The sequence below is a fragment of the Budorcas taxicolor genome, chromosome 20, assembly GCF_023091745.1.
Source record: "Budorcas taxicolor isolate Tak-1 chromosome 20, Takin1.1, whole genome shotgun sequence".
Taxonomy (NCBI): domain Eukaryota; kingdom Metazoa; phylum Chordata; class Mammalia; order Artiodactyla; family Bovidae; genus Budorcas; species Budorcas taxicolor.
Window position 1 is genome coordinate 69,476,839 of NC_068929.1, and position 13,327 is coordinate 69,490,165.

The 13,327-nt window shown below is 47.1% G+C and overlaps 1 protein-coding gene across 2 annotated transcripts in view; it reads right to left on the reverse strand.

Annotated features, from left to right (window-relative positions):
- Positions 1-8,098: 8,098 nt before the first annotated feature.
- SRD5A1 (steroid 5 alpha-reductase 1) overlaps positions 8,099-13,327 on the reverse strand; it is a 36,361-nt gene continuing 31,132 nt past the window's right edge. Inside the window, exons 5-6 of one of the 2 annotated variants that reach the window (XR_008201183.1) lie at positions 10,194-10,478; positions 8,099-8,479 (exon numbers count right to left, since the gene is read on the reverse strand). Coding sequence is in view for 1 of the 2 variants with exons in the window: in XM_052659185.1 (XP_052515145.1) it covers positions 10,412-10,478 (67 nt within the window). In the remaining variant the exon portion in view is untranslated. Of the gene's footprint in view, positions 10,479-13,327 lie in introns of both variants that reach the window. The other variant, XM_052659185.1, reaches the window with a different exon arrangement.

The following is a 13,327-nucleotide window of genomic DNA, read 5'->3' on the forward strand; positions in this document are numbered from 1 at the left end:
CTTTTTAAATACAGGACCTTAAATCTAAAGTATGTTTTGCCTGCCAACTTGGACTGGAGTCTCCTATGGTATTATGGTTGTAGTGCGTGATAAAGGATTTCCAAGTCCTTCAGTATCACGTTTTTAATTCAGCATGCCATGGGATAAAGACTTCTGAGCTTTGACAATGAAGGAAAGCCTTCACTCATTTTAAGTCTTTTAGGAAGGTAAGTATTAGGAATATAACTCCTAAAATGTGCAAGTGTGTGTTCATTAAATTTGCACTGTGAATGGTCTTCACAAAGAACAAGGAAAAATTTTAAGAAATTCAATTACTGTTTATAGTCAACATTTCCTAAAATTCAGTAGAAATTCAGCTTAACTTTCAAACTCAGAATTGAGACTAACGGTATATTACAAGTTTTTTTTTTTTTTAATATTTAGATAGATGGTATGTGGTGGGCCAACAGTGCCTGCTGTTCCTGACCAAATAGTGATTAAAACATAAGACTGGGCTTCTCTGGTGGTCCAGTGGTTAAGAATTCACCCTGCAGTGCAGGGGACATGGGTTTGATCCCTGCTCTGGGAAGATCCCACATGCCAAGGAACAACTAAGCCCATGAGCCACAACCACTGAGCCGGAACTCTAGAGTTGGCGCTTCGCTACAAGAGAAGCGACCGCAGTGGGAGGCCTGCATACCTTAACTAGAGAAAGCCCACATGTAGGAACAAAGACTCAGCACAGCCAAAACTAAAAAAAATCTTTAAAAAAAAGTAAGATGTTTGGTCTTTAGTTAACATTAAATATTTGACAATCCAAAAAGAATAGGAAAAAAAAAATGGAAGGGAAATAGAAAAAGAACATAAGAACAAAAGGAAGAAATGAAAAAAGGGGTAGGGTGAGGAGAGAGAGAGAAACAGTAAAAAGAAAGGAAGGGAATCGCTTTTCCCCTAAAGTGGTCTTGAATTTCCATTCCCACAGGCCACGTGCGTGTGACTCCGAGTTGCTTCAAGTCCTCCCAGACACTTGGCACAGTCAGATTTTAATTAGAGCCTATCACACGTGTGGGGGTGTATTTGTGGTTTCCTTTAAAAATGCAGCCTTTCATGGGAATTCCCTCGCCAGCCAGGGGTTAGGACTTAGTGTGCAGGGACCTGGGTTCCACCCCTGGTCAGGGCACTAAGATTTCTCAAGCCGTGAGCCATGGCCAAAGAAAAAAATTAAAGAAAATTCAAAACCACCCGGCTTTCATCTTCCACTCCTCGATGTTCATCATACTCATCCCCACCCCCACATCTGTCTGGGGCAGATCCTCCTCTCCTCTCCTCCTGACTCCCCAGCCATCTCCAGTTCCTGCCATCTCCTCTGCATCCAGCTCATCACGATCAAGAAACCATGGCAGCCCCCGGGTCCGACGTGGTCCCTCTCCCACTCAGACACCGCCAGTGGGCCCTGAACGACAGGACCTTCCGTCCCTTGGCAGGTGCATGGTGTCCTCTTCACATGCTCCTCTCCTGTGTTATCCTAGCCCTTCCCCACTCCCCCTTTCTCACCTTGTTTCCACCAACTTTGGACTAAATTTGGTGCCAGAAGCTTCCTTGCCCTTCACTCCTCTGGCCTCTATGGGTATGGGGTCGGCCCAGACTTTCTCCCTGAATTGTAAAAAAAAAAAAAAAAAAAAAAAAAGTCTATATTCTCTGAGCAGATTGAGGGCCCTCTGTTCTCCATTTCTGATAATGCAAACATTGCCTTCTATTTTCCTTCTGCACCAGACCTGAGGTCTGGGGTTCACACGAGACCCCAGATCTGCTGGGGGCAAAACTGCATTGTGGGGCTTCCCTGGGGGCACAGTGGAGAACAATCCACCTGCCAGTACAGGAGACACGGGTTCGATCTCTGCTCCGGGAAGATTCCACATCTGCAGAACCACCAAGCCCACATGCCCCAACTATTGAGCCCCTGCTCTACAGACTGAGAGCCACAACCACTGAGCCCAAGTGCAGCAACTCCTGAGACCTAGTGCACAGAGCCCATGCTCGGAAGCAAGAGAAGCCTCCACAATGAAGAGCAGCCCCCACTTGCTGCAACTAGAGAAAGCCCATGCAGAGCATCAAAGACCCGGCGCACCCCAAAATAACAAACAAATAAAACCACTTTAAAACCTGTACTGTGCCTTTTATGTGTGTATTCAGTTGCTGAGTCATGCCCGACTCTTTACAGCCCCATGGACTGTAGCCCACCAGGCTCCTCTGTCCATGGGATTTCCCAGGCAAGAACAGTGGGGTGGGTGGGCACTTTCTATTCTAGGACGTCTTCCCCACCTGGGATCAAATTGCTCGTCTTACGTTTCCTGCATTGGCTGGCAGATTCTTTACCACTGAGCCACCTGGGAAGCCTGTGCCTTTTAATCCCCTTGTCTAATTTAGTGCTTGGCCACAGTGGACCACAGGTTACTCCAGAGATGTACGGAGTCACCTCATCCTGGTTTTTCTCCCTTGGGATACAGCAATAGTGTCTGCCACCCATTAAACTCCTTCCTTCAGTGTGCAAGAACTGTCATCAAATCTCAAAAGCGCTCTCAGCAACCTGTGCTGCCTCTAATCCCCCAACAAAAGAAAGTGGGAGACCCTCTGTCCTAAGAACAGAATGGCTGCCTGCGGGGAGCTCTCCGTGGTCCTGGACGTCTCCTTTTGCATGGGGGCTCCGACTCGACACGCTGCGATTACTGCCCGCCTTCTCCTTTCCTCTTCACAGCATCTTGACTTCACTTTCCTCACCATCCAGACTCCACTGTCCATTTCTGTATTCTTTTCTTGCTTAATGAAAATATAAAAGAACACACAAAACCACAAAGTAAAATATAGCCACCCAGCATGAGTATTAACACTTGAAAAATAGATGTGATGTATTTGCTTTAGATGTTTAAAACAAACAAGAAAAAGTACCCATTCCGGAACACTGAAGTCTTCTCGATTCCTGACTGAGTTCCAGTCTCTCTTGTCTTTGAAAATCAGAGATCTTGCTTTCACACAGTCAAGGACTTCTGGGTATCCAACCCGTTTTTATGCTTTCATTGCCCACTGTTCTCCACAGATACATTGCCTTGTGTTTCCCTCTCAGCTTGAAACTCTGTATCACTCTCTGGTGGTTGTTTTCCCCTTGCTTCCTCCCTTCACCAGAAAGCTAACGCTGGCTTCCTGTCTAGTCTGAGTTCCCCTAGTTTCAAATGTACAGTCAAATGTGGGGCCTCCTACCTGGTACTGTGTTGCCCTGTTCTTGGTCTTCAGTTATATTTTCTAGGACAACCTTGATTTAACCTTCTACCTCTTCTATCAAATTCTCATTTCCTGAGTTACTAGATTCATTGTTCTCTGATAATTTCATTTTCACATATTATTGTCTTGTGAGTGTAATAATGTATTTTTTAAGCTTGAGCTGTAAGGGACATACAATGAACTGCATATACGGTATAATTTGATGCATCCAGCTGTGGACTCACACAACCAAAATAATGACCATCAAACCCAAAGATTTCCTTACGCCCTTCTGTAAGACCCCATCCCCTGCCTGCATTCCCAGGCAAATGTTTATCTGCACACAATGAAGTTGGCACTCATTAACTGGCTTCTTTCAGCCAGCAAGATGATTCTGAGATATATTCATGTTGTTGCGGATATTCATACTTCATTCCTTTTTAGTACAGGGTAGTATTCCATTGTATGGCCACACAACAATATGTCTAAACCACTCATCTGTTGGTGGACAATTGTACTGTTTCTAGTTTTTGCTATTATAAATAAAACTGCTGTGAACACTCACGTAAGTTTTTGTATAGATATATGCTTTTATTTCTTGAGTAAATGCCTAGGAGTGAACTGTTTTGAGTCATGCAGGAAGCATATGTTTAATTTTTTAACAGACTGTAACAGTGCTTCCGAAGGTGGTTAGATTGTCCCCCATTCCCACTAGCAGTTTGTGAGGGTTCCTGGGCCTCCACATCCTTGCCAAGCCTTGGTTGGTCATCCTTTTTAATTTCAGATATTCCAAGAGGTGGGTAGTGGCATCTCATTGCGGCTTGACTGGTGTTTTCCTAGTGACGAAAGATGGTAAGCATCTTTGCATGTGCGTTTTGCCATTTGTATATATTCTTTGGTAAAGTGGCCATTCAAATCTTCTGCCCATTAAAAAATATTTAAAATATTTATTATTGAGATTTGAGAGGTCTTGACATATCTGGATATAAAATGTCCATCGGCTGTGGTTTGTAAGCCTCCATCAGCCACCCACCCCTTCACGTCGCTGAGTCACATTTCAGTGACTCAGTCACATTTCAGTGCATGACAACCGTCCCACACATGTTCACTCATCTGTGTATGCTGAGTTGCCCACATGTCACAATTAAAAAATCTCCTTTTGTTCCTGCAATGAGGTTTTCCCCAGAGCTGTTTCCTTTTCAGTGACAGGGACTTTTCTAAGTATCTGGTGATTCTTGGTCATCAGTTCACACCTTTAAAAAAGCACCAGAAAAGCAGAGCAGGAGCTGTCACTCAGGGGCAATACCACCCCATGAAGGTTCCCATGCAGCCCAAGGCCGACGGTGACACCACCACGCTACATGGGATGGTTCCTGAAGACCCAAGTGTGGAGGCCCTTTTTCCTAGGATGCAAGCATCTATTTGCTCCGGCTTTCCCTGGAGAGGCCTCCCAGCCCTGCTCCCACCATGCTTCTCCCCTGGGGATGGGCACAGAGCTGATTTCTGGGCTTTGCGTCCTCTTTACGCGGAGTGGGGGGAGCAGGCACTGTTACCTGTTCTGTGCAGTTAGCCCTCCACCCTCCCATCAGCTCTGGCGTTTAGGGACGACCACCATCACAGCCCCAGGTGGCGCAAGTGGTAAAGAACCCGCCTGCCAATGCAGGAGACGTGAGAGACATGGGTCCGATCCCCGGGTCAGAAAGATCCCCTGGAGGAGGGCATGGCAACCCGCTCCAGTATTCTTGCCTGGAGAATCCCCATGGACAGAGGAGCCTGGCGGGCTACAGTCCACGGGGTCTCAGGGAGTCGGACACGACTGAAGCGACAGCACGCACACACAGCACCTCTACTCGATTCCGTCTCCACCCCCACACGTGCTGTGGATATGCCGCAATGACTCAACCTCATTCTCCTGACGGGCCAACCCCAACCCATAAACTCCTTCACAGGGACTGTAGTGGGGGTCAAAATGCGGCAGAGGGAAGTAACAGCATACGTTCAGCTTATCATACCTAGCTGGGAACTTCTAAGTGTACTCCTAAGAATATAAAACCATTCCTTGGACGCTTAGTGCTCAGTTGTGCCCAGCTCTCTGTGACCCTTTGGATTGTACCCCTCCAGGCTCCTCTGTCCATGGAACTTCCTAGGCAACCAGAGTGGCTTGCCGTTTCCTCCTCCAGGGGATCTTCTTGACCCAGGGATCGAACCTGAATCTCCTGTGTCTCCTGCAATGCAGGTGGATTCTCTACCTGCTGAGTCACCAGGGAAGTCCCAAACCATTCCTAAGGATGCTTAAAAAAAAAAAGGAACTCTCCTTTCCAGATCACTATAAAAGTAAACAAAAGAAGCTGCAAACAAGTAATAAAAGCATAAAATATGATAAAAGACAGAACATTTCAGTGTAAAAGAACATTTCAGTTAGTAAAAGAATTTGAGCTTGAAGTGGCAAAGTCCATTTGTTAGGTTGGTAAAGATAATTGAAACAAAAGATTTTTAAAACTTGGAATGAGGAGACAGGCAAAGAAATGCCAGATGAACTTATCAACAAAAAGAGCTTTGTGGCCATCTTTTTATCAAAGTAGAGTTAAGGCACGGAGAAGGCAACTTCACTTTCACTTTTAACTTTCATACATTGGAGAAGGAAATGGCAACCCACTCCAGCGTGCTTGCCTGGAGAATCCCAGGGACGGGGGAGCTTGGTGGGCTGCCGTCTATGGGGTCGCACAGAGTCGGAGATGACTGAATTGACTTAGCAGCAGCAGCAGCAGCAGCAGAGTTAAGGCAAAAAGCATTCAGCAGGTAGATTATTTTATACTGATAACAGGTACAGATTACAGAGTGAAAACTATGAGAAACAACAGCCTCAAAACACGGAGCAAGAACTGTTTGAAGTAAAACGAAAATGTGATCTGGAAGAAAAGGTTGCAGAGAACGGTAACAGTATAAATACTGTATCTGAATTAACCACAGAGAAAATGGCACCAATGTTTAAAATGATGTTGTATTTTATAAAAAAAGGTTTGAGGCTACAAGGAAAACTCAGATTCCTCAAAGCAGAAATAGCACAGATAACAATCTCCAGTACGCCCACACGTGGGAAAGGAACAAAAAAACGTTTAAATAAAATCCCCCCAAATGGTTGAAAAGTAAAAAGCACCACTGCAAAAAGACTAGTTTTCCAAAAACATTTAGATAGTCCAGTGGTTAAGAATCCGCCTTGCAATGCGGGGGACACTGGTTCGATCCTGGCCCAGGAAGATTCCACATGCGTGCATCACGGCTCCTGAGGCTGGAGGGCCTAGAGCCTGTGCTCCCGAACAAGAGAGGCCGCAGCAATGAGAAGCCTGAACACTGCAGCTAGGGAAAGACCGCCCGCTGCAACTAGAGGCCCAACACGACCAACAATAAATAAATGCATGAAAAGCTGGAGTAAAACAGACAAACGAAAAAGATAAGCATTGAGAGCGACCAGTGAATAGCTACAAGATCAGAATGTCCGAGTGAACCTAGTCTTAGCCTGTCATCTCCTCTACACCGGCTGGGAAATCCTTGTCTTCCTTTTTCATCTGTGTGGAGTGAATTTGAAAATCTTAGTAAACAGAAAATGAACGAAAACAGCAAAGACATGATCCCAATGGCTAAAGCAGAAAACAGAACAATAACCACACAAGGAAATAAAAGTGATCAAAATAATAATTCTGAGTTAGGCATTCCTGTTGAGATTATGCAAACATCATAGCAATCACCTCTATTATTTAATCCTCCTCTTGAATTTCTTGCTAATATAAGCAGCGGACAATGATAGTACCAACAGCTTCAAATATTGCAAAACAAGAGCTAGTTAAGGTATCTGGGAATGGTATGTTGTAAAGCTGGAGAACCTGAGAATAACAAGAACAAGAAGCGGGAATTCATAAAATAATCTTAGCAGCATGGTTGGATGAGATGGAGCAAACGCCAGGAGACAGTGAAGGACAGGGAAGTTGGCAGTGCTGCCGTCTAATGGGGTCACCAAGAGTCCAACGTGACTTAGCAACTAAACAAAAGCGTGGCTGGGTGTGACAGACACAGAGCATCAGGCGTGTGTGTGCTCGTCATGTTCAGCTCTGTGACCCCACAGACTATAGGTGGGCGTGTGTGCTCAGTCATGTTCAGCTCTTTGTGACCCCATGATAGCTCGCCGGGCTCCTCAGTCCATGAGATTCTCTAGACGCGACTACTGCAGTGGGCAGCCATTCCTGTCTCCAGGGGATCCTCCCGACCCAGGGACTGAAGCTGAGTCTCCCGTGTCTCCTGCACTAGCAGGTGGATTCTTTATCACTGTGAATAGCTTTCATTCATCCTGGTTCTAAAACGTATTTGGGGACATAGTCTCATTCACAAGAGAGAATAAAATATCTAAAAATAACCCTAGCAGAAATGCATAAAATTTATATAAATAATGTTACACAGCTCTACCACGAGACAGAAAATACTGGACACTATGAAATATAAGGGCTTAACTGGTGGCTCAGACTGTCAAGAATCTGCCTGCAATTCAGGAGACTGGAGTTTGATTCCTGGGTCGGGAAGATCCCCTGGAAAGGGAAATGGCAACCCACTCCAGTATTCTTGCCTGGAGAATCCCATGGACAGAGGAGCCTGGCAGGCTACAGTCCATAGTGTCACAGAGTCGGACACAACCAAGCAACTAACACACACACACACACACACACGAAATGCTAATATGAGTGGGAAGGAGATTGCAGGGCTGAAACTTACGTTACTGTCTGAACTTCTAGTGTGAAGAATTATCCACACAGAAGAGTAACAAATGACTGAGCCTTCAACGGTAATTTTATTAATCTCCTTTATTTTTATAATGAACACAATAATGTCATAATTTGCTACGTTACAGTGTCTAGTAATTGGAAGACAGGCAGACGAGACAGACCGAGATCTCTTCCTGTGTCAAACAGTGCATGCCAGTGAAGCAGGGACTGTGCGTGAAATCCCCACTGAACTCCAAATTCTGGATCACTCAAAAAAACGCCAACAGATGCAGAATCCCCAGCAGGCCTCTCTGCCTTTCAGACAAGCCTCTTGTTGGCCAGGTATTCCTTCCAGGACCCAGGGCCCAAATCAGTGAAGGCTTGCTCAGATTTCTGAGTTTTCCAGACGACACTCTAAATATTTACGATTTCATAGTGTCAAGTGGTTATTCAGTCAGAAAAAGGTTCAAAGTTTATTTGATCATAAAGTTTCCCTGCAAGAGTATTCCAGTTTTAGTTAGAATGAAGCACAGATTTTATCTGATCATAAAAGTTCCCTGCAAAAGCATTCCAGTTTTAGTTAAAATGAAGGACAACCACATCAGGAAAAGCTTTTCGAAAACCCCAAGAGACTGTAACAAACTGCTAACACCAAGAATACAGTTTCTACATGAACACTCATGGGGAGGGAGCCCCTAGTGGGGAAGGTGAGCCAGGAGAAGGGGAGAGGGGTGCTGACCCGATGGGGTGCCCAGGGACCCGGAGAGTAGGGGCCAGAGGGCGTGCTTCCTGCCAGGAGGCAGCAGCTGAAGAATGCTTAAGACACCATGTCGTGCGTCTTGGAGTCCCATCACTCAGCACGGTCAGCAATCGTAAGCGAAGAGGAACTCTCTCCACTCACCCCTGTTCCAGTTCCCAGCTCTGCAAATGCAGAAGCAACAGAGGAGAGGAGGGGGTCTTCGCCATGTTCATTACATTTTCACAGCAGAGACTCAGCAGCCTTCCAAAGGGGAGGCTCCTGTGACATATCTGGCAACACCTAGTCAACGTTATTACTGCCACTGATCTCTGTAGAGTTAGGAGCATTGAGAATAAGAAATTCTGCTTCAAGTTGCAGGTGTGCAATCTTGAGAAGTACTTAAAAAAAAAAAAGTTCCTGAAAAAATTCTAATTCTCCCTCAAAGGAGGAAGGAAAGCCATCCCAGGCCATTAGCGCCTGCTGAGGGACGCGACGGGAGGGCTGGCCCAGGTACCTTCATGCCCCCAGCCGAGGGCCACCAGAAGTCCTCCTGGGGGGGATACAGTGGCCTGCTCCTGAAGAATGCCCCTGGCCCCCTGCCTCCCAGCGAGGTCACCTGGTGGACCAGGCTGGAGCCTGGCCCCCTGCCTCCCAGAGAGGTCACCTGGTGGACCAGGCCGGAGCAGGTGCCGGAGGCCTTTGGTACCAGCCTCCACTGGGCCTCTCCAGGCCCAACTTCTCTGCCCGCCCAGCACCCAATTGTGAGAGGCTGTGGGTACACCGTGAGTACCCACAACTGACCTGGCGGGATGAGGGACATGAAGATAGAACATGTCTCCGGTCAGGGGAGGGGGATGTCACCTTTGACCTTAAACTCATGCTGTAGGTTGTGTAAGGGGTACAGAAATGTTTCAGTTCATGGAAAGTGAAAGTGAAAAGTGAAAGTATCAGTTGCTCAGTCACGTCCGACTTTCTGCAACCCCATGGACCGTAGCCCTCCAGGCTCCTCTGTCCATAAGCTTCTCCAGGCAAGAATATTGGAGTGGGTTGCCATGCCCTTGGGAGAAGGCAATGGCACCCCACTCCAGTACTCTTGCCTGGAAAATCCCATGGGCAGAGGAGCCTGGAAAGCTGCAGTCCATGGGGTTGCTGAGGGTCGGACACGACTGAGTGACTTCACTTTCACTTTCATGCATTGGAGAAGGAAATGGCAACCCACTCCAGTGTTCCTGCCTGGAGAATCCCAGGGACGGGGGAGCCTAGTGGGCTGCCGTCTCTGGGGTCGCACAGAGTTGGACACGACTGAAGTGACTTAACGGCCGTAGCCGCCATGCCCTTGCCAGGGGATGTTCCCAACCCAGGGACGGAACCCAGGTCTCCTGCCCTGCAGGCGGATTCTTTCCCATTTGTGCCACCAAGCCCCACTCCATGGAAGCAGACCCCAAATCAGAGGAGTTCAGATTCCTGACCTGGTTGGTGGGCAGCGTCATACTTCAGTCTGTGATTTCAGCTTGATTAGACTGTTATTAGGCAGCTTACACATCTGCTAGGGAAAAAAAACCCTAGAGCAAATCTTAAAACAGATGAAGTACCAGAAAAATTACAGAGACGTCAGTTCATTTACATGGTCCCGAGAGAAACATCATCGAAAAGCTTCAAGTCAAAGATAATTCCACTGACGACAAACTTAAACCAAAAACGGAATCATGATTTTTCTGAATTTTGGATAATCTTCAAATTTCTCATGGTACCACCTGAAACAAGACCAAAAAATAAATTTTAAAAGTTACTTTTCTCACTAAAACGTTTGACAGATGCTAACAAAATGGACAATAGTCTCCTCATAAAGGGCTCCTGACCTTTTCAAAAGTACTAATAAAACAGTAGAAATGAACACAGCATTGATAAGGAAACATACTCCAATCAAAAAACAGTAATAAAAATTCTGGCATCTCAGGTACACAGCTTGATTTTGTCAGTATCATGGATATCTAAACACATCTGATGGCACAGCATGATTTGAGAAGACGTGACACCTATAATTCACCTTTATATTGGCAAGGAAAGTTACAGGCATGTGATAAACACACTGATCCTAGAAGCAGACAGACTGGGGGAGGGGAGGGGAACCAAGCAGGTGTGTCCTGACTATGGTAATAGTGACTCTGAGAGTTTTCTCCAGTCCTCGGAGGAGAACTAGGGCCCAGAGTCTGTGGCAAGAGCACACAGCTATGGGCCGGGCAAGTCTCAAAACAAATCTAGGAACATGCAACAGGGGTCATTCATAACGTGGCCCTCCACTCAAGCAAACAGGCGTTTTCAGTTTTGACTACAAATGAAGTCAACCAAGGCATACTCATTCATTGTGGAAAGGTTTGCAGCTAAGTGGACGGAGTAAAGATGAAAAAACAATCGGACAAAATGGAGAAACAGATGGAAAAAGGGAGCTTCCCTAAGCACAATGAAGGTTAAACAGACTGAAAACAATGATGGAAAATGATTAGCTATTATTTTCAGACATGGCAGAAATATATGAAATATACCTGTTATAAAGATGGCAGAAATATATGAAGACAACAACCTGGAAGTGAGTCAGTAAAACCCTGTTGATTTTAGATAAATTCAACACTGTCATCCGCACGGAGTCGCGACATGGAAGACTGCCATGGTGCTTTCACGCGCGCTCTGTATCCCCAAAAGGCACGTCAAGAGAAGCACCCCGAGAAGGTGGTCAGGGGATCTTGGATGAAGCATGACCTCCCCTGACATGTGTGTGTGCGCGTGCTCAGTCGTGTCCGACTTTTTGGGCCTCTGCGGACTGTAGCCCGCCAGGCTCCTCTGTCCATGGGACTTCCCAGGCAGCAATACTGGAGTGGGTTGCCATTTCCTTCTCCAGGGTATCTTTCCGACCCAGGGATTGAACCCTGGTCTCCTGCATTCCAGGCAAACACTTTAACCTCTGGAGGTGAGGCCGTCGGGAGGTGATGAGGGTGGAGCCTCAAGAGTAGAGTCAGTGGCCTGATTAAAGGGGCCCCAGAGCCCTCCCTCTTCCCGCCTTATGAGTTGGCAGCGAGCAGGCACCACCCGCGACCCAGCTGAGGGCCTCCCCCAGAACTGGCCCCGCTGGTGGCATCCGGATCTCAGATTTGCTGCCTCCAGAGCTGGGAGAAACAGATGTCCCTTGTTTATAAGGCCCTGGTTTATGGCACGTTGGTTACAGCAGCCTGAACGGTTTGAGACATCCTGCTCGGGATCCAGGACATGAACCAGCTGGTTCCTGAGAGCCTCCCATAGCTCAGCAGGGCAGAGACACCAGGCCAGGAGGGCAGGAGGTGAGTCCCTCTCCTGACCCTGCCCGGGGACTGCGGACAGTGGCCTCGGAAGGGCAAGAGTGAAGGTCAGCGGCAGTCCAAAGTCAACAAGGACAGCCTCACCCGCACAGCCCTCGAGACAGCTCCAGGCGCTGTGCGCCCAGGAAGCTGTTCTGCTTTGTTCAACCACTGAGACCTCAAATCCATCTCAAGAAAAGACTTCAAAGCAGAGGTCGCCAACCTTTTTGGTACTAGGGGCTGGTTTTGTGGAAGACGGTCTGTCCACAGACCAGGTCAGGGGAATGGTTTCAGGACGCTTCAAGCACATTATATGCACTGTGTACTTTATTTTCTTTTATTATTACATCAGCGCCACCTCAGATCATCAGGCATCAGATCCCAGAGGCTGGGGCCCTGCTTACAAGGAGTCTTCCAGTGGTCCAATGCTTAACACTCTGCGCTTCTGCTGCAGGTGGCACAGGTTTGACCCCTGGTCAGAGAACTGAGATCACCTAAGATGACTCATGCTGTACAGCGCGCGCGCGCGCGCGCACACACACACACACACACACACACACACACACACACACACTTTATGTATGTGTCTTCTTGTTGTTCAGTCGCTCAGTTGTGTCTGATTCTTTGTGATCCCAGGCATGGCAGCATACCAGGCTTCCCCGGCCTACACTACCTCCTGGCGTTTGCTCAACTCGTATCCATTGAGTCGGTGATGTCATCCAACCATCTCATTCTCAATCACCTCCTTTACCTCTTGCCCTTAATCTTTCCTAGTATCAGGGTCTTTTCCAAAGAGTTGGCTCTTTGCATCAGGAGGCCAAATATTGGAGCTGCAGCTTCATCATCAGTTCTCCCAATGAATACTCAGGACTGACTTCCTTTCGCATGGACTGGTTGGATCTCCTTGCAGTCCAAGGGACTTTCAAGAGTCTTCTCCAATACCACAGTTCAAAAGCATCAGTTCTTCAGCATTTAGCCTTCTTTATGGTCCAACTCCCACATCCAGTTCATGACTACTGGAAAAATCACAGCTTTGACGATGCAGACCTCTGTCAGCAAAGTGATACTTCTGCTTTTAATACACTGTCCAGGTTTGTCACAGCTGTCCTTCCAAGGAGCAGGGGTCTTTGAATTTCATGGCTGCAGTCCCTGTCCACAGTGATTTTGGAGCTCGAGGAAATGAAGTCTGTCACTGCTCCCACTTTCCCCCTTCTATTTGCCATGAACTGACGGGACAGGCTGCCACAATCTTACTTTTCTGAATGCTGAGTTTT